The sequence below is a fragment of the Siphateles boraxobius genome, unplaced genomic scaffold (genome assembly GCF_051911475.1).
Source record: "Siphateles boraxobius isolate OS27281-9 unplaced genomic scaffold, OSU_SipBor_1 77, whole genome shotgun sequence".
NCBI classification, from domain to species: domain Eukaryota; kingdom Metazoa; phylum Chordata; class Actinopteri; order Cypriniformes; family Leuciscidae; genus Siphateles; species Siphateles boraxobius.
Genome location: NW_027509205.1, coordinates 22,610,112 through 22,634,585, shown reverse-complemented (window position 1 = coordinate 22,634,585; position 24,474 = coordinate 22,610,112). Strand labels below are relative to the sequence as shown.

At 42.8% G+C, this 24,474-nt stretch overlaps 1 protein-coding gene and 2 long non-coding RNA genes across 4 annotated transcripts in view; 1 reads left to right on the top strand and 2 right to left on the bottom strand.

Moving 5' to 3' along the window:
* Window positions 1–24,474, bottom strand: part of LOC143725560 (uncharacterized) — a 358,276-nt gene that overhangs the window by 17,530 nt on the left and 316,272 nt on the right. The window lies entirely within an intron of this gene.
* LOC143725525 (E3 ubiquitin-protein ligase TRIM39-like) lies at window positions 1,079–23,263 on the top strand. Its single transcript, XM_077218002.1, has 8 exons — window positions 1,079–1,395; window positions 2,744–3,300; window positions 5,112–5,207; window positions 5,638–5,871; window positions 15,312–15,456; window positions 21,043–21,069; window positions 21,190–22,819; window positions 23,173–23,263. Exons 2-7 carry the CDS (start codon window positions 2,746–2,748, stop codon window positions 21,738–21,740), a joined length of 1,608 nt encoding a protein of 535 aa, XP_077074117.1. The 5' UTR covers window positions 1,079–1,395; window positions 2,744–2,745; the 3' UTR covers window positions 21,741–22,819; window positions 23,173–23,263.
* LOC143725563 (uncharacterized) overlaps window positions 17,123–24,474 on the bottom strand; it is an 84,882-nt gene continuing 77,530 nt past the window's right edge. For both annotated transcript variants that reach the window (XR_013198253.1, XR_013198254.1), the window contains exon 9: window positions 17,123–20,745. This is a non-coding gene — a long non-coding RNA (uncharacterized LOC143725563). The remainder of the gene's footprint in view (window positions 20,746–24,474) is intronic.

Below are 24,474 nucleotides of genomic sequence, written 5' to 3'. Positions count from 1 at the left end.
TGAGCAGAAATACCGTAATAAAACCGTGCAGTCATCAGAAACACACAACAGGACTAACATGTCAGGTCACGTCTTCCTATCATTAAAAGAAAAAACAAAGAGAAATGCATTGTGCATAAAGAAAATTAATCTTATTTTAGGACTATTACTGTAATCCAAAAAATAGTTTGGAGACACGAGATGGCACAGATCTGTTTCCCAATGTTTGTATTCTTTCTTTTATTTTACAACCTGATGGATAATACAAATCATAACCATAAAGTATAATTTATATTTAACCAGAATACAACAAATTTACAGTGCAGTATGAATGTAGTTAATTAAACCTGAATTATTTTCATTTGGAAATTGAGTATGGGATGCCAGTAATGACCAATAAATGTGTTTTTGAAAAAAAGCTGTACTTATTTTATTTAGAATATAGCACTCAATAAAAACTAGGATTTGAGATCTTAAACTCATACCTGAACAAACTGAATCTGAAATGTCTTCATTAAAATGTAAATTAAAGCTGTTTTTATGAATGCATGCGTGTGTGTGTGTGTGTGTGTGTGTGTGTGTGTGTGTGTGTGTGTGTGTGTGTGTGTGTGTGTGTGTGTGTGTGTGTGTGTGTGTGTGTGTGTGTGTGAGCACTGACCAAATCTGACTGGGTTTGTTGTTGGTTATCAGATCCGTTTTCAGTCCAACATCACTGTCATTAACCGCTGCCAAATTAAACCTGCAAGAGAGAGAAAACGTCATATTGACAGGAAGGATGAATGAAAAGCAACGGGTGTGTTGTGGTCAGTGAGGGAGTAAGGAATGATGGGATGTGTTTACCGTACGACGAAGTCCACCCATGAAGGCAGTCACAGCACGTTTAAGCAGAGGCATGTGCAACAGTGATCTGGAGAAATGAGGATAGGAAACGACTGCATCCAGAAACACACGGGCGGAATGACATCTTTAAAAAGACGCAACGTCAGACCCATGTTTGCTCTTTTAGGGAATACTCTCTCTGGTGCTGAAGCCCACCGCGGACTACCTAAAACACCCGATTTAGGCTACTTGTTACATCATAAGAAGAATGGCATCTACGCCATTCTAGTCTTTCCATTTATTCCGAGGTTTATTGACTTGATTTGAAGTGGTCTCCCTGGCGTAGGTCTAATCCCAATTTCGTATGTCTAACCTAACGTGACGTTGGGAGGGACCGAAAAAACTTTCTTACTCAATTACAATCTCCGCAGAACTGTTCCATATTCATGATTATGGGCAGAGCTATAGCATCACTGCAAGTGTGTAAAGACTTAAGTGAAAGTAAAGCTAAACATATGAACAGGAAGCTTCATCAAACAACAGCATTTCATTTCAGAAACTCTGTAATCAACGACCAGATCTGATATTCACTCACAGGTAAGTGATGGAAATGTAAGAGCTAGTTCAGTAGATTCATCAGATTGTTGGTAAAAACACTGTATTTCTTTTTCTTTATTTTTTTTTGGATGTAAATCAAAATTTGTTTATTTGTGGGCATGTCACATTTAAGTGACTTTAGAAACAAGAAGTACTTGAATTGGCGGCAGAATGAAAAATCCGAATGATGGCGTTTCTAGTAAAAGTCACATGTCTATTAATTCTCTACAGCACAGTGTATAAAGTTTTCTTAAACAGTCAAAGAACTGTCTAATAATATGTGGGAGTCATTATCAGGCACCATTTGAAAGCGGGATTTCCTTTTCTGACACATGGTCACAGGAGCACATGGTGTGAGAAGAAAGTAAGATTATTTGCTTTAGCCATCTTATTTAAAATGAGATGAACCCTAAAAAAACGTGTGTGTGAATGTAGGTGTAGAGAAGGTTTTATGAAGTTTTTATTTTATTTTGCATGTTCAGTTCATTTAGTTTTTGCTTTCGTTGCCTCAGGGGTACTTTCCAAGGATGTCTTTGCTAACAATGTGTTTGGACTTTATCACATATTATCATGTATTAGTGCACAATATAAACTCTAAATATAGTTAATAGATTTCTTGATATTTAAAAAAAAAAGATTTTTGATTTTGTATTGCGCTCTGACCATTTTCTTGTAATATGTAAAATTAATCATTAGGCAACGAAAAAATATTTTATCAATAAAATTTTCCCAAATGAACCAAGAAATGATGTGGAACACATTTTTATCATGTACCATCAAAATGTGTGCAGTAGAGGGTTAAACAAAACCGGCACGTGGTAATTACAGATGTTTATTTAGTGGGTTATTTGTTTGAAAAATACACCTCTTTCTGTGTTGTCTTTTATTTATATACACATACCTTTTCATGATTGTATAATATGGTGTTGTAAAAAACAGTTACATTTGCTGTACTATGGCTCCCAGTGACACATTTAGTTTAGTTAGACTGTATTTAGATGATTCTTCTGCAGCCCAATAGATCTGCAGTCATCAGAAGCACATGGTCTCAGACTGGCATTTCGAGGCGGAGCTTATAGGCTCAGTGAGGTTAGAGTTAGTGATGGAGATCGAGGGACTTTTCACTGAGGTTAGAGTTAGTGATGGAGGGACTTTCTGCCAGAAATGGCAGAAATTATGCCTTCTTGACAGTGGTTCATAATACAGATTTTAGTTATTATCACTTTTAACCATGCAACATAGATTTTAGAACACAAATTAATTTACTCACTGAACATTACTTGTATTATGAAAGTTGCTCTCTTCAGCAATGTTGATAATATATTGTCGTCATTACTTATCTTTTCAGGCATGGCATCCTCCAGTGGTCCATCCCTAAATGAGGAGCTCAAGTGCTCCATCTGTATGGAAGTGTTCACTGATCCAGTCACCACTCCATGTGGACACAACTTCTGCAGAACCTGCTTGAGCCGGTGCTGGCCGAACTCACAGACCTGCTTCTGTCCACTCTGTAAAGAAAAATACAGCAGAAGACCTGATCTCAAGATTAATACAACACTCAGAGAGGTTGTGCAACACTTGAAGGAGAAGCTCAATCCAGGAGAATCTGACGTGTTCTGTGACATCTGTGATGAAAGAAAGCAGAAAGCTGTGAAGACCTGCCTGATGTGTCAAAGCTCTTACTGTAACTCTCATCTGGAGCCTCATCACAGAGTCCCAGGTCTAAAGAAACACACACTGATCAACGCTGTGGAAAATCTGGAGGATTATATATGCCAGAAACACGAGAGACCTCTGGAGCTGTTCTGTAGAGATGATCAGACGTGTGTTTGTCTGACCTGCACTGAAGGAGAACACAGGACTCACAACACTGTTGCTATTGAGGTGGACAGTCTAGAGAAGAAGGTAAGAGTTACACACAAAGCACTTTGAACACCCCATGAAATTCAGTTCCCTATCAGTCAGTCACATTCAACGTTACATCGGACTGAACTGACATATAGGGAACTCGCCCGACAGCCCAATCACCTTCGAGTGGTAAAAGAACAAGCCAATTCACTTCCCGCTTCCAGTTATATAAGGCACGCATTAAGCTTTTGCTTCGGAGCAGAGCAGATGTTGTTTCACTCTGCTCTTCAATCATAGTTCAGTGAGTGAGTTGTTCCTTTGTTGGTGTGTCTCTCCTGCCGGGTGAATCCCTGCGGTCCCATGGGGGACCCAGCATCTCATTCGGGGCTCCTTCAGAGGACCGGATGTCGAGTGGAATCCTCCGACCACTTCCCGCGGCTGGATGACTGGGAACGTCGAACATGACTGACTGATTGGGAACATCTAGGTTACTAATGTAACCTAGTCTCCTGTACACAGCGCCTGTACCTCCGCTGAAACGGCCGGGACCCAGTCTCAGCTCCTCAGCAGAAAACTTACTGTCAGAGTTCGCACGCTGCCTTATATACCCTGAAGCAGGGAGTGGATTACAATGCAAATCTCACATGGGCTTGTTCTGTTACCACTCAAAGGTGATTGGGCTCTAATGCGAGATCGCAATACATCACTTCAGTGAAACATTCGTTCCTTCAGGGAATGGGGGTTACATTAGTAACCATTTTCTTTCCTGCGTCTTGACATGTTGAAGAACCTGTCTCTTATTTTAAATAAAAAAAAACAGATAAATCCAATAGTCTTTCATTACATCTGATAAAAGCTGATTCCCCGCTCTGTGCCTATATGTGGACAGAACGCAAAGCCTCAGGACCTCAGATCAGCTCTTCATCTGTTACGGTGGCCAACAGAAGGGAAAGGCTGTCTCCAAGCAGAGGTTGGCCCACTGGATAGTGGATGCCATCATCTTGGTGAATGAGTCCCAAGGTGAACCCTGTCCCCCAGACTGCAAACTCACTACATAAGGAGTATAGCCGCCTCCTGGGCGTTGGCGCAGGGTGCCTCGCTGACAGATTTCTGTAGAGCTGCGAGCTGGGTGACACCTTATATGTTCGCTAGATTCTATAGCCTACGTGTCGAGCCAGTTGCTTCCCATGTGCTCTCTAGGCTGGAGCCACCCCAGTGACATTCCATATGTTGGACTGCCCGGTCAACCGCCCAGTTCATATGTGTATTCTCCACGTTACCTCTCTTCGGGCAGGATGTGGCTTCCGCAGCGTCCCTTCCTTCCATGTACAGGGCACGCTTTTCCAGTGTTACCAAGTCTAACTGAGTGGGTCTTGTGGAACAGCAGTGACTTCCTGACCTAAGCCCTATCCTCTCCACTAAAATGTCGGGAGGATCAGGAGGCTTTTGGCTAGGCACTGGAAGGTGGCAGCTTTAGGGACGTTTTCAATGGTTGATCCCATTTCAGTCGACGTAGACCACTATCGCTGGGCCACCATTGACTCCGAGTTATGTTCGGCTCCTCAGCGAAAAGCAAATGGTGCGTGCATCTACTTCCGTATTTATACCCGCGGGACGGAGTGTGAGATGCATATCTCGCACGCCAATGTGCATTGGCTCGTTCAATAGTACTCGAGTGGATCCCTGGCGTGATCCCATTTCAGTCGACGTCAAATGTTTTGTCACTCTCAAAACAGTCAGACATGGACTAAAAGATTCAAACTATAATTTTGAATTAATTTGATCTTTACAGTAAATGGTTTAAAAAAAAGACTGTAAGAAGATGGAAAGCTATATTCAATGATAAATGTGTCTGTTTTTCTCTGTAGAATCAGCTGGTTCAGACACAGATAGACGTTCATCAGATGATCCAGGACAGAATGAAGAAGATTCAAGAGATCCAGCACTCAGTAGAGCTGAGAAAGGTTTGTGCTTCGATCAACTCGAGTTCATATCCTGACTCATGGTCTTTTCCGATCCCCCTCTCCTATTTCACTTTCTGTTCACTCTCTAAATATCCTAGCGAAAAATAAATTAAAAAAATTATATGCATCATAATAGTTCAATCTATTTTGAGTTATGCCATCATCTAGTAACCCTCATGTTGCTCCAAACACATATGATTTTTTACCTATAGAGCACAAACTGTTGTATGGAGTTATATTGGAGTTCTTCGACAGCTAGTCCTCAAGAGCAGCATGCAAAACATTATTTTGTGTTCCACTGAAAATCACACATTTATGTGACATATGGTTTATTAAAGATGATAGAAATTTCATTTTTGGGTGAACTATCCCTGTAAATAATATGTGAATAAGGAATAGATTAACAAATATAACTGTTCTCATTCACCAGAGAAACACAGAGGAAGATAAATCCTCCAGTGTTGAGATCTTCACTGGTCTGATCCGCTCCATTAAGAGACGTCAGTCTGATCTGCTGAAGATGATGGAGGAACAGCAGAAAGCAGCAGAGAAACAGGCTGAAGATCTCATTAAAGAGCTGCATCAGGAAATCACTGAGCTGAAGAGGAGAAACAGTGAGCTGGAGCAGCTCTCACACACTGAAGATCATCTCCATCTCATACAGGTCTGTGAACATCGGTCTCAGTCAATATGTACAATATTACAGGAGAAACAGTCTGTTCTGTAAGGTCCACCCTATTGACCCAACAACGGAGTCCAGTGGTGTGGCTGAGAGTGGTGTGTTTTCACTACTTTTGAATAAGAAACAATATCAAGTCTATAAAACTTGTCAAATCTCTGCGAAACACAGCAAGTGTATGGGCGAGAACACTCATTTGACTGCAAATCACATTTTTTCACGTCATTACTGTTACGTTTCTATGCTCAGACCCCAACAAAGTAAGGGAGACGCCACATAACCGCTGCATAAACAAAAATATTTATTTAACTAAAGTAAGAAACATGAAATGTCAAGTGATCAGTGTAATTGTCAGTCAGCGTGTCAGCATGTTAATGTAAGTAGCAAGTTCAAGTGACATCAGTCCAACCAAACATAAACAGCGAAAGGTTCAAATCAAAACATCATAATAGGGGAAGATGGATCAACTGAGAACTCCAATGTGGCTGTGGTCTCCCGTAACCCACACATCCCGTCAGCTCTCCGGTAGCCTCATGGGCAGCAATAACAGCAGCGAACAATAGTTCTCTCCATCACTGTTTGACCCAGTGTCTTTTAAAGTACCATGACTTCATTCAGGTGTAAAGCCACGCCCTCCAGCAATCACCTTAAACTCGGGGACAAACACGCAACTACTCACTGAGCCGTCACATTATTGACACTGCTTTCAATCGTAATGCAGAGGAACGGTCTACGGTAGAGGACTGCATTGGGATTCGGCTCCTGTGGGTCATAACATAAATCTCAAGGGCGTGGGCGGTTTTACCTTTGCAGTGGGCGGGAGTGGGCATTAAAAACAATACAGCGTGGATTGCGTAGTCCCGATATCCCGCGATGTGCCATGTAAATTGTAACAAGAAAGGAGTCAACAAATTAAGTCCATGCGGTCGATCAGTAACTCTTTCTCCATAGCTTTCTGTAGTAGGGGAGGTCAAGTTATTCATTCATTATTTTATTCATTCGTTAGGTAAATACAAATACAACACCTAAAAATCCACCCTTAAATGTGTTAAGGAACTTGTTGTGTTTGTCTATTTAAACAATACAAAAAATCAGAGTCGAGACAACGATGGCAATTCTTCTTTTGTTTATTTTACTGTGTGCCTGGAACAACCAGCTGGCCAACCGAATTCAATCCAGAGTTAACCTAGAGTGGCCAAGTAGTGCTTATTCCTGAGTTACTGTTAAGTGCATTCTACTCAATACACTACACTTCCTCCCCCCCTAGATTTTTAACAAACAATATTTCTCTTTTAACAAAACAATTTTTTTTTTTTTTTTTTTAAGGAACAACTTATGCTACTGTATAACTAAAATGTCCCACTCCGGGTTTCTTTTCACAAATCCAGGCGGCTTGGTGGTTTCCGTACCCGGGTAGGGTAACGTTTCTCTTCACAGGTTGGAGTTAGTGCTTGTGGCACTTCACTGGAAACTACAGTATCATCTTGAAGTGTTGTTGCATCACTTCCATTGGAAACACTATCAACAGTGGTGAATGGAACACTCGCAGGAACACTTTCCAGAGGAACATCTGATCTTTTCAACTGATCAATGTGTCGTCTCCAGATAGTATCTGGTGCAATCTCGACTGTATATGAGAGTGGTCGTGTTCTTTCTTTGACCTTTGCAGGTGTCCATTTATGATCTCCTCTGTAGTTCCTAGCAAGCACACTCTCTCCTATTTCTAACTCTCTGGTTTTTCCTCCTCCTTGTGATTGCTTCATCTGTCTGTCATGTACAGTCCTCCTCAAATTGTGTTTCAACAAATCCAACCTTGAACGTAAGGCTCTACCCAGGAACAACATGGCAGGTGTTCGGTTTGTGGTGGCATGAGTGGCATTTCGATATGCAAACAAGAAATTGTGGAGTTTCTGGTTCAGTGTGATCTTTTCGCTTGTCATGGCCCGCAGTGCATTTTTCAAGCTTTGCACAAATCTCTCAGCTAAGCCATTTGTAGCTGGGTGGTAGGGTGCTGAGGTCACATGTTTGATCCCATTGTTCTTTAAGAAGATCTGGAACTCCTCAGATATAAACTGGGGACCATTGTCACTCACCAGCTGTTCTGGTACACCAGTCCTTGCAAAAAGTTCTCTCAGAACCGTCACAGTTTGGGCTGTGGTTGTGGAGGTCATACTGAACACTTCTGGCCACTTTGAACATGCATCGACCACAACCAGAAATGTGGTGCCCATGAAAGGACCCACAAAATCAACATGGATCCTTGGCCACTCCCAAGGATGTAGTGGTGCAGTCTTTGGCATCTTTTGCACATGTTGACATCCTGAACAATGCATGGCGAGCTGCCCGATCTGCTGATCTATTCCAGGCCACCATACAAAGCTTCTAGCAAGTGATTTCATCTTTACCACTCCTAGATGCCCGACATGAAGCTACTCCAAGACTCGAGTTCGCAACTTAGGAGGTACAACAACTCTTAATCCCCCACCATCCAGAGTTAGTTCATCACGGCGCTGATAGAATTGTGTGAAACTAGTCTTCTGCCCTGTATTCCAGCCAGACTGTATAGCTGAATATACCTGAGACAATGCAGGATCTCTCCTGGTTTCTCTCCGAATCATTTCGTCTGTAACAGGAGAACTCTCAAGCTGAGCAATTGTAAAAACGTCCAAAGGTGTGCTTGCGTTCTCTGTCTTTGAATCACACCCATCCAATGGTAGACGTGATAGCCCATCAGCATTAGCATGTCTGTGTGTTCTTTTGAATTCAATCTGATATCTATGTCCTCCAAGAAACAATGCCCACCTTTGAATCCGTGCTGCTGCAGTCAGTGGAATTCCTTTCTGAGGATTGAAAATGGAAACCAACGGCTGATGGTCTGTAACCAAGGTAAAGTTGTTTCCATACAGATACTGATTTAATCGTTTTACGCCCCATACCAGGCTCAAAGCTTCCCTATCAATCTGCGCATAGTTCTTCTCAGCAGCACTGAGGGAGCGCGATGCGTTCCATCACCCATCACATGTGACAACACCGCCCCTATGCCGTATGGTGAGGCATCGCATGCCAGCTTTAGTGGCTTCTGTGGGTCATAGTGAGTCAGAACTGTGTCTGACATCACTAGTTTCTTTTCTTCCTGAAAAGCTTGCCTGCATTGCTTTGTCCACGTCAATTTCTTTCCTGCTTGTAACAGGGCATTTAGAGGATGGAGAACAGTAGCCAGATTTGGCAAAAACCTGTTGTAGTAATTGGCAAATCCAAGGAAGGACCTCAATTGCGAGACATCTTCCGGTTGTGGAGCCTCTGCAACAGCTCTTAGCTTGTCATGACACTTGTGCAGACCATTCAAATCAATTTTATGTCCACAATACGTGATGGTGTCTTTGAAAAACTCACACTTGTCACGTCTTGCCCACATTCAATACTCTTCTAATCTCTTTAAAACTCGCGATAAGTTCTCCAAGTGAATACTGTCACTGTCACCTGTGACGATGATGTCATCGAGGTAACATTGGGTACCAGGGCAGGCCTGAAGTACCTGATCCATAGCCCTTTGCCACAAGGCCGGTGCTGAGGCGACCCCGAAAACAAGCCTGTTATAGCGATACAAGCCCTTGAGAGTATTGATAGTCAAGAACACTTTTGAGTCCTCCTCCATTTCCATCTGTAAATATGCTTCCGCCAAGTCTATTTTACTAAAGAGCTGTCCACCTGCAAGTGTAGCAAAAATATCCTCTATTCTTGGTAGTGGATATTGTTCGGCCTGCAATTCAGGGTTGACTGAGACTTTAAAATCCCCGCAAAGTCTAACAGTTCCATCTTTCTTGGCCACAGGAACAACTGGAGTTGCCCAGGGACTCCAGTCAACCTTTGAAAGTATTCCTTCAGCTTCCATCCGATCCAGCTCATTTTCCACTTTCTGGCGAATAGCATAGGGAACAGGCCGCGCCTTGTGAAACTTGGATACTGCATTCCCATTCAGGGTTATCTTTCCTTTTATATGCTTCAGCGTTCCTATTCCCGACTGAAAGACAGCTACAGCCCCATCCAGCACTTTTTCCGGTTTCTTTTGGGTGCACTTCGATGAAGGAACTGTGACTTGCAGACTTTTTATGGATTTCCAGTCCAGCTGCAACTTTCTCAGCCAGTCAAGTCAAGTGCTGGTCCCTCTGTTCGTACTATGTACAGATCTAATTCACTCTGTTGATCATTGTACATTACAGTCACAGGCATCACCCCAAGAGGGATTATGGGCTCACCAGCATATGTTTTCAGTTTAACAGGCGATGGCTTTAATTTATTAGTTTTGAAATGTTTTTCAAACTCGTGCTGTGACATCACTGATACGGCGGAGCCTGTATCCAATTCCATTCTGATTGTCTGTCCATTCACTTTAGGTGTAAGCCAGACTGCTTGTTTTAAGTCACTTTTCAGACTGTAGATTTCTAAGTTTGCCAACCCTGTGTCACTTTCTTCATCTGAGTTTTGGGCAACAACATGCACCCCCCTACTTTTCATTTTCTGAGCCTTGTACTGTCTCCCTTTTTCAATGTATGGTACATCAGACCGACATGCTCTTTGTATGTGTCCAACTTTGTGGCATTTTCTGCACATTTCGGTTTTGAATCTGCACTGATTTGCTTTGTGTCCACCCCTGTCGCAGCGGTAACACAGTTCAACTTTTTGCATAGTTCTTTTAGGTTTACCTGCAGTGATCACCTTGTTTACAGACATTTTCACTCCTGATCTCAGCTCTACTGCATCTCTGGCAGCCGTTTCCATGGCGACAGAAATTTCAACTGCACGTTTGAATGTTAGATCTGCCTCTGAGAGCAATCTCTTCTGTATACTCTCTTGTGCAATGCCACAGACTAGACGATCTCTCAGCGCGTCATTTAGTCTGTCCCCGAACTGACAGTGTTCTGATAATTTCTTTAATTCAGCTACATAAACTGCGATTGACTCTCCATCATTCTGATTCCGTTTATGAAATCTGAACCGTTCTGCAATGAGCAGCGGTTTTGGTGCTAGATGCTCTTGCATTATCTTCACAATGTTGTCAAAACTAAGATCAGCAGGCTTTGTGGGAGCAGCGAGGCTTCTCAGCAGAGCATATGTTTTTCCTCCTATCGCGCTCAACAACACTGACACCCGCTTTTCACCATCGATGTCATTAGCTTTGAAATACTGCTTGATTCGTTCACAGTACAAAGTCCAATCATCCGTAGCATTTTCAAATGGATCAATCTTTCCGATATATCCTGCCATCTTTCTTAATTCACTTACTGGTTTGTGGTGAATCTACCCCTCAATCTCCGTGAGGCGGTGTTTCATCTCTTTTTATCACTTCTCCCAGAAAAAAAACGCCCATCCAGAAAAAAAAACTAAGAGACAGCGCTTCCATATGATAACCAAAAATCCTTGTCGACAATTGTTGTGTTTGTCTATTTAAACAATACAAAAAATCAGAGTCGAGACAACGATGGCAATTCTTCTTTTGTTTATTTTACTGTGCGCCTGGAACCACCAGCTGGCCAACCGAATTCAATCCAGAGTTAACCTAGAGTGGCCAAGTAGTGCTTATTCCTGAGTTACTGTTAAGTGCATTCAACTCAATACACTACAGAACTTTCTTCACGGAGTTAAATATCTTCGTACCGGCTACTTCCGTCAAGTTTTGGTTTTGTCATTGTCATGTTTCTGTGTCTTGTCATGTGATTCCCTTTTTATCATGTGATCGTGCTATGTGTTCCCTTGTCTGATGTGTCATGTTGTAATTGGTTCATTGTTTCCTTGTTCACAGGTGTCCCTTGTCTTGTCATTAGTCTTGTGTGTATTTAGCCTTCATGTTTGCCATGTGTCTTTGTCAAGTATTGTTTCTGTAGTCCACTGTTGTGTGAGTCTATGTTCATGTTTATGTCCACAGTCTTGTTTCTTGCCATGCCATGCCATGCCATGACACGCCACGCCACGCCACGCCACGCCTTTGTTTTATATTTAATCTTCTTTTGGCTAAATAAACTGCACTTGGGTTCTCTACTTGGGACTCCAGTAGATCCATTACAGATTCATTCTCTTTACACTGTTACTACATATACTTCCATTCTATTTTCACTGCTACATGATATTTCATTCTCTTTACACTAATACTGTTGTAACTTTGGGAGGATATAACGGCACATACAGGCAAGGATGACACACACACAAACTTCGTGTGACGGCTCTGTTTACTCACTTAAGCATCACAGACCTAACACTGGAACATTTTCCGGAAACCCACGTAAGAATGTGCATTATGGAAAATGTAGTTAACTAAACAGCGTTAACCAAATACACAACAAACACTACATGCTATTTAATTCTATTTACACGAATAGTATTTGCACTAATGTATTGTAGTACATTTTTACAAAAAAGATTCAGTACAAAAGATTCAGTGTAGCCTATGTGATTATATTTATTAAAATTATAAATGGATGCTGTCTTATTGGGACCTTACTTTTCCCAATCCCTACACCTGTCCCTAACCCTAATTATACTGAACCTGCTGATCAGTAAGTCCGTCCTTGAAGGTCCAGGAAAGGATCCACGGTAATATCTGGTTATATATGGACTATACTAAAGGGTATATGTTCGTCTGTAAGCATACGTTATTCATGTCAAAAATGTAGTATACTTTGGGCTTAACAATATGAGCTCCACGTGTCGCGGTCAATGTGCCATCCCATTGGATCACATATAGAGTTATAGAGCCTTTGCCAACAAAATTGGCTATTTACATTTGAGCACAGACCATCAAGCAAGGTCAGGATTTTCACGAAATAACACTGTGGCGAGCAGGACGAGGTCAAGGGACGTGAGAGAACGGCGTGGAGCTGGTGACACCTGTGAGACGCACCGGTCTCGTATCTCTCATGGAGGAGCGGAAGCATTAAAGGAGGAGCGACGACTGTGCAGATTGAGAGAGGAACAGCCCTGGACTTATGTTGTGTTTTGTTTCTGTTTTGTATGGCCAGCAGTCGTCCGTGAGGGGCTGCTGGCTTATACTTTTGTTTTTGTATTTGTTTTATATTTTTTGTTAAAGTGTTAAATGTTCGGCGGTTCCCACCTCCTTCTTCCCGTAACATCTGAACTGCGTTACACTGGTGCCGAAACCGGGGAAGAAGGAGAAACGCGCTGTTAAAGAGCCCTCGCCGCTGTGGGGAATCCGCGGTGCCATCGAGCATGGCTGGGCAGAGGCTGTCACCATGGACGCTCGAGGCGGTGCACTGGAATGAGTTGCCAGGGGGATGGTCGAGCTCGCTGACGGCTGCCTGGGTGCTGGAGGTGTCATCCGGGAGGGAGCGGAGGAGTCGCCGCCATTCGCCGTGGATCGGACCCTGCTGCCATCCGCCATGATGGGGAGGAGCAGGGAACGGGGGACTCCTGCCGACTGCCTGAACCCGGAGGAGGCGTCGCCTTCCACCAGGCTGCGGAGGAGTGTCGAACCGTCCATCGAGGGCTATCCAGCGCACTTAGCCAGGCACCATGGAGAAGATCGCCCAGCTGGTGGAGGACCAGATGGCAGCGCGTTTATGGGAACCTGATCAAGATTTTTTTCTCTCTCCCCTCTCTCGCTCCTCATGCTTCCGTCTCCTTTTCTCTCACCTCGTCAGTCCATACCCCCAGGTTCCGCTGCCACCGTGACCAGTCCCCCCGGTGGAGGGGGGACAGGGGGTGGGTGGAATAGAGCGCAGTCTCGGGAGTACCATTTGATGCTGGTCGCTATTCTCCCAGCCATTAAATGGACGAGTGCGAGCAGGAAATAAAATTCTGCTTTTGTGTTTATAAAACAAAGAAGGGCAAACAGCATTAGAACACCTGACCAGGGTGAATAAATTTTCGTTTTAGGGTGAACTATCCTTAATGTTTTGTTTTAGGGTTGTGTGCGTGTTGTTACACGTTTAAATGTGTTTTTGGGCAAGTTGTTTTAACAGTTGATAGAATTGTATAAGTAATAAAAAAACTGTACGAATTTGTTTGTCATGTGTGGTGCTAGCATTACTTTTAGTTAAACAATGTTTTATGTCTGCTGTTCTAAACGTTTAACATATAGTCCTAAAGTTTGTGTAATTTTTTGACAGTTTCTACAAGCTGTAACAATGTTTACGGGCGCGGGCAGGATCGGACACAAATATTGCGGGCGGGAGTGAAACACACACATTGCGGGAGTGGGCAGTAATGGTCAGAAATTCGGCGGGAGCGGGATTAAAAAAACAGTCCTGCGCATGCAGGGCTCTAGTCTATGGGACATAAATTAAGCCTTTAAATAAAAGGGTGGTTGAGCTGTTTACATTGTCATATACAATAAAACACAAAAAATATGCCTAGTGGCTGCCTTTTTTTAATAGCCCAGTTACAAATAAATTACTAAATTGCTAAAAATGAGAAAAAGTAAATGAACAAAAATTTGCGTTGCATTTTAAACCAGCACCCCTGCCTGTATGTGTTTGTATTGTCTGTATCTCAGGAGATCAAAGTATCTTTGTGTTGGTTTCATTCCTGTGTGTTTGTTTCTTGTGCTTCAGTTCAGTTTAGTGTTAGGGGCTGTTTACACGACACCGTTTTCAACTAAAAACGTAGAACTTTTTAGGCGTTTTGGCCGTTCGTTTACAGTACATGATAATAGCGCTTTGGATGCCTGAAAACACAAAGTTTTTAAGTGCACGTTTTAAAAACCGTTCTTTGTATAAACAACAAAAACGTGAATCTCTGAATACGATGACATCAATCGCATGCATATTACGTGTTCAATCTATAGTGTTTCATCGCCATCTAATGGCCTGGCAGCAGAATACAGCATTTTTAGTCGTTTTTTCGGATCCATGTGAATGGGGATCGTTGTTGTCGTCTGTATTAGAAGAACTCAAAGGAAAAACTTAATTGTTGTCGTGTAAACGTACCCTTAATTGCATCCTAGTTATAGTCTCCTTGTTGCTGATTACATTTAGCTGTCTGTCATTAAGTTCCCCTGTGTATTTATACTCCCAGTTATATTCCTGTGTATATTCTGAAGTATTTAACTGAGGGGTATGTTTGTTTATCATTCACCTGATTTATATTCCTAAAAACATGGTGAACAATATTTGTTTCTATCTATTGACAGTATTTTCTGATTTATGGAGTGAGAAAAAGAGAAATCCAAATTCCCCCCCAGTAAAAACCTTTAACTCAGTTGCATATTTAAATATTTCAGAAAGGTTTTAATACAGAATATATTAGCAATTTTTAAAGTGATCAATTAACTATAGGGAAGTACTATGATATCCATCCGTATACATACAGAGGATTTGTCTCAACTGTGTTAGAAAGCTCCTGTGTAAAACATATTGAATTTACAGCTTTAAAAATAATGATCATATTTAACAGTCTTCTCTCTCCTGCTATAGATGAGCTCATCCCTGTACAGTCGTCCACACACCAAGAACTGGACTGAGATCAGGATCGACTCTGATGTGAACTCTCTGAAAAGAGCTCTGATTCAACTGAAGAAAACTCTAGATGAGACACTAAATGAAAAACTTGGTCAAACTGGTATGTGAATATCAAATAGAGTGTACTCACTCTAAAGCCATCCTAGGTGTATATGACATTCTTTTTTTTTAGACGTATACAATCCAAGTTATATTAAAAAAATATCCTGGCTCTTCCAAGCTTTATAATGGCAGTGAATGGCTGTTTTTTTTAAGCCAAAAAAAGTGCATCCATCCATTCAATTCAATTCAAATTTATTTGTATATCGCTTTTCACAATACATATTGTTACAAAGCAGCTTTACAGAAAGTGCATTTCAGAAATGTACATAGAAAAATACAGTTAGTTAATCATGTATTAATTTAGGGCATAACATATCACCGGCATTGAGTCATCTCTTCACAGGCATCGAGTCGTCTCTTCACAGGCGTCGAGTCGTCTCCTCACAGGCGTTTAGTCATCTCATCGCAGGTGTTGTGCGATGAGGAAGTCTCCATGAGAGGCTGAATACAAACTGGAGCTGACGAACGTTATTTACCTCGGGACTAGCGTCCCGAGATAACAGCAGAAGACCAGATGGGAGATAATTAGCATAGCTGCTGTTCATAATATTAATGCATTCGATCTTATTTAACAGTAGTATAAAAGGTAAGCATTATGTGAATGCTTGGTTAAAGAGATGCGTCTTTAATCTAGTTTTAAACTGGGACAGCGAGTCTGAGTCTCGAACAATATCAGGAAGGCTATTCCAGAGTTTAGGAGCTAAATGCGAGAACGCCCTCCTTCCTTTAGTGGACTTAGATATCCTGGGAATGACCAGAAGCCTCGAATTTAGTGATCTTAAAAAACGCAATGGATTGTAGGGCGATAGAAGGTCCATTAAATACACAGGAGCTAAACCATTTAGGGCTTTATAGGTCAGTAGTAATACTTTGTAAATGATACGGAACTTAATAGGTAACCAGTGTAGAGATGTTAAAATTGGTGTTATATGATCATATATTCTTGATCTAGTAAGAACCCTAGCGGCTGCATTTTGCGCTAACTGTAGCTTGTTTATTGAGGATGCAGGACAAAGATAATAAAGCATTACAGTAATCTAGTCTTGAGGTCATGAATGCATGAAATAACTTTTCTGCATCAGAAAGAGATAGCATGTTACGTAGCTTAGCAATGTTTCTAAGGTGGAAAAAGGCTGTTCTTGTAACATATGAAATGTGATTTTCGAAAGACAAGTTGTGGTCTAGTATAACACCCAGGTCTTTTACTGTAGTGGATAAAGTAACAGGACATCCTTCTAAATTAAAGTTGTATTGTTTTTGTAAGAAAAATATCCATATTTATAACTTTATAATCTAAAATAACTTGCTTCCACCAGATGACCGTAATCCGTGACGCGAGTATGACTTACGAATCGTAAACAAATAGGGCTGGGCAACATACTGAAGCTCCTCTTCTATTATATGGAAATCCTCCAACATTTCTCTAAAAAATGGCTAATTTGCGACTGGTATTTTGTTTTGCTTTGTCTGAGCTTCCACATTCGTCATTACACTGTACGTCAGGTCAGATATTCTTTTAAATATGTCTTCCACTGTAAAGTCGATGCGTACTGCCATCTGTCGAAAGCCAGTGATTATAGTTTATAAAGTTTTAAACATGCATATTTTTTACTTCAGAAGGCGTTTGTAGCAATGTTCAGGGAAGAAGGAGGCGGGAACCGGCGAACATTTAAACATACTTTATTAAAATAAAACCAAACAAACTAAAATACTGGTGGACGGCAGCAGGCTCCAGCCCACGGCGAGCGGCGGCGACTCCTCCTCTCCCTCCCGGATGGCAGCCGCCCCTCCAATACCCAGGCGGCCGGCAGCGAGCTCGACCGTCCCACCGGCAACTCACTCCAGCGCACCGCCTCGAGCGTCCATGGCCGCGAGTCCCCCGCTCCCTGCTCCTCCCCTCGTTTGGCGGATGGCAGCAGGCTCCGGCCCACGGCGAGCGGCGGCGACTCGCGCACCATGCTCGATGGCACCGCGGAGTCCCCACAGCGGCGAGGACTCTCTGACAGCGCATTCCTCCCTCTTCCCGGGTTTCGGCACCATTGTAGCAATGTTCAGGGAAGAAGGAGTTGGGAACCGGCGAACATTTAAACATACTTTATTAAAATAAAACCAAACAAACTAAAATACCGCCAGCAGCCCCTCGCGGACGGCTGCTGGCTAAAATAAAACACAAAAACAAAAAACAAAACTCAACTAAAATACAGGCCTGTTCCTCTCTCGATCATCAACGTCGTCGCTCCTCCTTTATGCTTCCGCTCCTCCGTGAGAGATGCGAGACCGGTGTGCAGACAGACGAATAGGAATCTCGCAGAGAGGCCAATCTACTTTGAGTGAAACTAGACGAGCCAATGCACATTGGCATGCAATCCTTTGCATCAGCTGCTCAGCCACTTAGCGCGGGTATATAATAAGCAGCAGGTGCGATTGCACTTCCGCTTTTTGCTTCGGAGCCGAGCACTTCGATGCTGTGTTCTCTACAAAAAGAGTGTTTACAAGACGAGCGAGCTCTCAACGGGACCTCTCCAGACTGGTGCGGGCGATACAGCGTGGCAGCGTGATCGATCTCTCTCTCTCTCTCTGTCTTTTGTTTTCTTCAGCGAGAGAGACAGCGCAAAACAGGTGCACATTCCTGTCTGTGTTCGCTGTGACCATTCCCCTGCATGCTTCAGCACCAATGAGAGCAGTCCCTAAAAGAGCTTACACGGGTAGAGCACATCTTTTTAAAGATGTCACTCTACCTGTGTGTTCCTGGATGCGGTCTTTACCTGGGATCGCGGGATGGTCACGAACGCTGCATCGCGTGTCTGGGCATTGAACATGCTGAGGCAGCGTTCGTGGATGAGTCATGTAGCCATTGTGGAAAGATGACCATCTCTGAGCTTCGGTCAAGACTCTCATTCCTGCAAAGGGGTAGAGACTCCGCGCCTCTGCCGTGATCTAACCCTCCTCAGAGGGTTACTTCAGGCACTGGTGCGGCTGACCTGAGGATTAAAGTGAGCGCACTTCCTTAGGGGAACCAAACCCCTAGGAGCCCTCATCTCTCTCATGCTCCACAGCCAGTAGAGCCAGTGCTATGCATGCAGTTTCTATGCAACTGTGCCCTAACTCCACTTGGCGCGGATAACCGTGTCTTTAAGTACTCGTCGACCCTAACCGGCAAAGCTTACAAGTCCTATGGGGAAGCTGCCTCTGCCACACATGCCATGGCGTTGTTGCAGGTCCATCAGGCCAAGGCACTGAAGGACCTGCACGAGGGTGGTCATGATCCACAAGTTCTCCAAGAACTTCGTGCCGCAACGGACCTTGCGCTTTGTGCGACGAAGGTCACCGTGCTCTCGGTGGGTCGTGCGGTGTCCACTGTGGTGGTCCAGGAACGCCATGTCTGGCTGTGTCTGGCTGACATGAGGGAGACAGACAAAGTCAGGTTCCTTAGCTCCCCCGTGTCCCAGACCAGCCTTTTCAGTGACGCGGTCAGGAACTTCGCCCAGTAGTTCTCGGCTGTACAAAAGCAGACTGAGTCGATTAAACACATCCTGCCTCAGTCTGCTCGTTGCCGGGGGCGTCCTCCTTCCATCTGCCCCTGCTCCCGTGCCACAACAGCAGCCTCCATCTAAATGGCACAGAGGAGCCAGTCGCAGGCAGGCCGCCCCGCCCAACTCAACTACAGTGAGAGCAGCTGATGCCCATGTCTTGCGGGCGGAGATCACACCCCTGGGGATGATGGACGCGATAGAGCCGGTCCCTCCAGCCGATATGAGGTCAGGGTACTATAGTCCCAACTTCCTCGTACCCAAGAAAGGAGGTGGGTTACGATCGATCTTGGACCTCCGAGTTTTGATTCGGAGTCTCCACAAACTACCGTTCAAAATGCTCACGCAGCCTTCGGGCTGTCCCTGCCCCCCCCCTGTCTTCACGAAAGAGAAAACATGGTGTTCGCATCTCAAAAACTGGCTCATACTAGCACACTCTCGAGATCAGTTATGCAAACACAGGGACCTCAAGCTCAGGCACCTCAGCCAGCTGGGCCTTCAGGTCAGCTGAAAAAGAGCAAACTCGCCCCCGTGCAGAGGATCACTTTTCTCGGTATGGAGTTGGATTTCGCCTCAGAGGAAAGCGCTCAGTTGGTGCTGAACTGCTTGATCACATTCAAAGGCAGGACGGCGGTCCCACTGAAATTCTTTCAGAGGCTCCTGGGGCATATGGTAGCGGCAGCAGCGGTAACGCCGCTCGGCCTGCTTCACATGAGACCGCTGCAGCACTGGCTTCACGGCCGAGTTCTGAGATGGGCGTGGCATCACAGCACTCACCGGGTGGCAATCACACCGGCGTGCCGCCATACCTTCAGCCCGTGGGCAGACCCCTCCTTCCTGCGGGCAGGAGTCCCCTTGGAACATGTTTCCAGGGATGCAGTGGTATTCACAGATGCCTCTGCCACCGGCTGGGGTGCCACGTACAAAGGATACGGAGTGTCAGGGGTGTGGATGGGCCCCCAACTGCATTCGCACATCATCTGCCTCGAGCTGCTAGCAGTACGTCTCGCTCTGAGCCACTTGAAAAGCTGCTACAGGCTGGGACGTGCTGGTGCGTATGGACAACACTGCGACCGTTTCGTACATCCATCCCTGACCAAGGGAACACTCGGCACGGATGCACTGGCACCCAGCTGGCACCGGGGCCTTTGCAAATATGCGTTTCCCCCAGTGAGCCTACTTGCGCAGACACTGTGCAAAGTCAGGGAGGACGAGGAACAGGTCTGCAGGAGCAGGTAGGTTATCACGCAGGAGCAGGTGGGTTATCACGGAACAACAGTGACAGATACTCTCTGTGTACACTCCTATCGTCCTTCTAGGCAAAAAGTGGTAGAGGCTTGCACAGGGTGCTGGATGGGGTGCAGCAGATGTGGCCCTTTGGTAGGGATTCCTATTTGTTGATCTCGACGTAGCGCCGACTGACCGCCTGAAGAGGAACGTCTCTGTTACATATGGTAACCCTCGTTCCCTGAAAGAGGGAATGGAGACACCACGTCCCGTCGCCATATCTGCTCTGACCCACCGGGGCAGCAAGCTCATCGGCTCGGCTCCTCAGCAAAAAAACTGAAGAGCAATCGCACCTGCTGCTCATTATTTACCAGCGCTGCGTGGCTGAGCAGCTGATGCAAATGATTGCATGCCAATGTGAATTGGCTTGTTAGGTTTCACTCAAAGTAGATTGGCCTCTCCAGCGAGTTTCCAATTCGCCAGGCTCGGCGTGATGTCTCCGTTCCCTCCTTCAGAGACGTTTCCATTCACTAAAAAACATTAAATAACAATTAATTTCAATAGTTACTCTCCATTCCCAGCCATATGCAAAGCATGCTGGGAACTAACTACACTGTATCTAAATAAAACTCCATAATTGAACTAATTCTCTTAAAATAAATAGGAAGCCTTCTTTTCTTAATTTAATCAGCTTAATCGGTTTCTCAATTCAAGCCTAAAAACTGCTTAAATTTCCTTAATAATAAGGAAAATAGAGAGAAACTCACTGTTAACCTATAGTTACTGCTATAAATAATTCATCATTATATTGTCATCTGTGTCCACAGGGTTGAAGTTTGTGCAGAAGTTTGCAGGTACAGTGTGACTGACACCATTTTCTTTAATACACTTGCAATACATTGTTAATCTGTATTATATACTGTATCTGAAAATGTTTGTTCTGAAGTTGATTGATAATGTCTGATCTCTCTCAGTGGATGTGACTCTGGATCCTGATACAGCTCATCCACGTCTCATCCTGTCTGATGATGGAAAACAAGTCAGTCATGGAGATGTTAAGCAGGGCGTCCCAGAAAACCCAAAGAGATTTGATGAGAGTTATTGTGTTCTGGCAAAGGAGGGATTCAGTTCAGGGAGATTTTACTATGAGGTGCAGGTGAAGGGAAAGACTGAGTGGGATTTAGGTGTGATCAAAGAATACATTAACAGGAAGGGTGATATCTCACTAAGTCCTGAGGATGGAGTCTGGACTGTGATTCTGAGGAATAAGAATCAATATGATGCTTGTGAAAATCCATCTGTCTCTTTATCTCTGAAGGTAAGACCTGAGAAGGTTGGTGTGTTTGTGGATTATGAGGAGGGTCTGGTCTCTTTTTATGACGTGGAGTCCAGATCTCATCTCTACTCTTTCACTGGTCAGACTTTCACTGAGAAACTCTATCCATATTTCAGCCCAGGGTTTAATGATAAAGCTAAAAACTCAAACCCAGTGATCATCACTCCTGTCTCATCATTAATGGATTAGAAAATGTAAATGAAAACCAAAAAAAGATTTTGCACTAAACCACAATCAATTAGATTTTACCATAACACTTTATAATAATGCAGTAATAAAGAACTTACTATAAGTCATTTACAAACTATTAGTTTATAGTCAATTAATAGTTTATAAACTGTAATTGATACATTAATAAACTATATACAAATAGTGAGTTCTTCATTCATTTCATTGTAATTAATAATGTCTTATTCTTTAATTAGCTTATATATAAAGAGTTAGATTAAACTTATTAACCATAAATAGTTCTCACTTAAGATTAGGTCACAGAAAAGTTATTAATTAAGTGCTTTAATCCAGCCTTTATTCGACATTAATTACATTAGCATTAACATGTTTACAAATACACACACACACACACACGCACGCACACGCACACACACACACACGCACACACACACACAGCAACGCCAGAAACTTTTAGGTTTCTAGCACTGGCTCTACTGGCTGTGGTGCGTGAGAGAGATGAGGGTTCCTAGGGGTTTGGTTCCCCTGAGAAAGTGCGCTCACTGTAACGCCAGAAACTTAAACTTATTCTAACGCATTATAAATATTCTGAATTCTGCAAGTTCAGACAGATTCTCTCAAAATCATTCAGTACTGTTTATGCATCAGTTAATCAAGCCAGTGACTAAATGATCAACTTCACATCGTTTCTCCTAGTAGCATGAAAATAATCTGTTATTTAAATTGTGTGCATCAGAAAGCTTCAAAGAACGCTCCCTTTACAATCGCTGGAGCTGTCAATCAAACAGTGTTTATCTAAACACTTGCCAAAACTCCCGTAATGTAATCAATGACGCTGTTACACTGCACAGCGAAGCACTGTTCTCGTTCGCAATTGGGACCGGTAACATTAGCCAATCACAGCAGTGGGCTTTTACACTGAAGTCTCACAGCCAATCACAGCAGTGGGCGTTTACACTGACGTCTCACAGCCAATCATAGCAGTGGGCGTTTACACTGACGTCACACAGCCAATCACAGCAGTGGGCGTTTACACTGACGTCTCACAGCCAATCACAGCAGTGGGCGTTTACACTGACGTCACACAGCCAATTACAGCACTGGGCGTTTACACTGAGGTCTCACAGCCAATCACAGCAGTGGTCGTTTACACTGACGTCTCACAGCCAATCACTGCAGTGGGCGTTTACACTGACGTCACACAGCCAATCACAGCAGTGGGTGTTTACACTGACGTCTCACAGCCAATCACAGCAGTGGGCGTTTACACTGAAGTCTCACAGCCAATCACATCAGTGGGCGTTTACACTGACGTCTCACAGCAGACACGCCCCTTCAAACAGAAATCAGAGGCTAAAATCAGGAAAGAAAACAGCAATTTGTTTCTAAATTGTAACAATTTTTGATATAAAAATTATATTGACATCATAAGTGCACCTCATTATAAAATAAAAATAAAAATCCAGTTCATGACCCCTTTAATGTCTAATAAATATTGGTTTAAAGCACTCAATTAATGAGATAATCTAAAGTGAGAATTGGTTAATAAGTTGCAAACAAAGCATAATCTAACTATTTATATATGAGCGAATTAAACAATAACACTTTGTTAATGACAATGACAATGAATGAAGATCTCATTATTTGAATATAGCCTATGAATGTATTAACTACAGTTTATAAACTGTTAATTAACTATAAACTAATAGTTTGCAAATGATTTGTAAACACTTTATTACTGTAAACTTATTTTAAATTGTTACCTATTTTACTTACAATTATAAAAAAATTAATATGTGTCAGACAAAATGTGTACAAGTGAAAAAAACTGTATTTTCAGGCCTTGGCAAAACATCAATCATTGACAAAAAATCAACTATAATCAAATATTTGTGAGACATATATTTGTGTCATATGTTTAAAATATATATTTCATCACGGCTACATTTGAATGGGCTATTTATAACGATTCTATTTCTAATCAACAAAAAGATTTGTTTGCTTTTCTCTTTCATTTATACTTTTGTTTTGTTTTGCAAATATAATATGAAATTGACATATGATTTAATATTATATATGGTTAAATTTTACATAATATACTACACTTCCTATAGAGTGTTTCTATATGTTATTTTGTAAGGAAATCTCTGAAGTCATTTTCTTTCTCTCCTCTCCAGCTGTAAAGACTGAATTACTTGTGAAATATTGTGGTTCTTGTTTTATATTGTAATAACTGCATCATCTGAATAAACACAAGTGTTCAATTCTATAACTGATATTGTTGAGCTTGCTAATTATTATGCAAATACACATTGGAGAATGATTTAAGTTCATGATAAACACAGCCCCATCTCATGAAAGTGCGTATCTATACAATGAATGTTATTTCTCATGCCATTTATATGGCAATAATAGTTTTTGCGTGCATATGATATCCACTTTATGGCGTGTAATACGCACACACTCTCCACCCCTAATCCTAACCAAAGGGTTTTCAGTGTGTAGCATATTTTAAAATGTTGTGAGAAATAACATTCGTGGTATAGATACACACTTTCATGAGATTGTGTTGGATAAACATTAAAACAGACAGACAGGATATAATCAACATGTGGAGGATCTTAATTGTTGACTTACATTAATTGTGAATGAAAATACTGAATTATTATTCAAAGCAGATGATCCTTATATCCTTATTCTTCAAGAGAAGCGAGAGTATGACAAGGCTTCACAA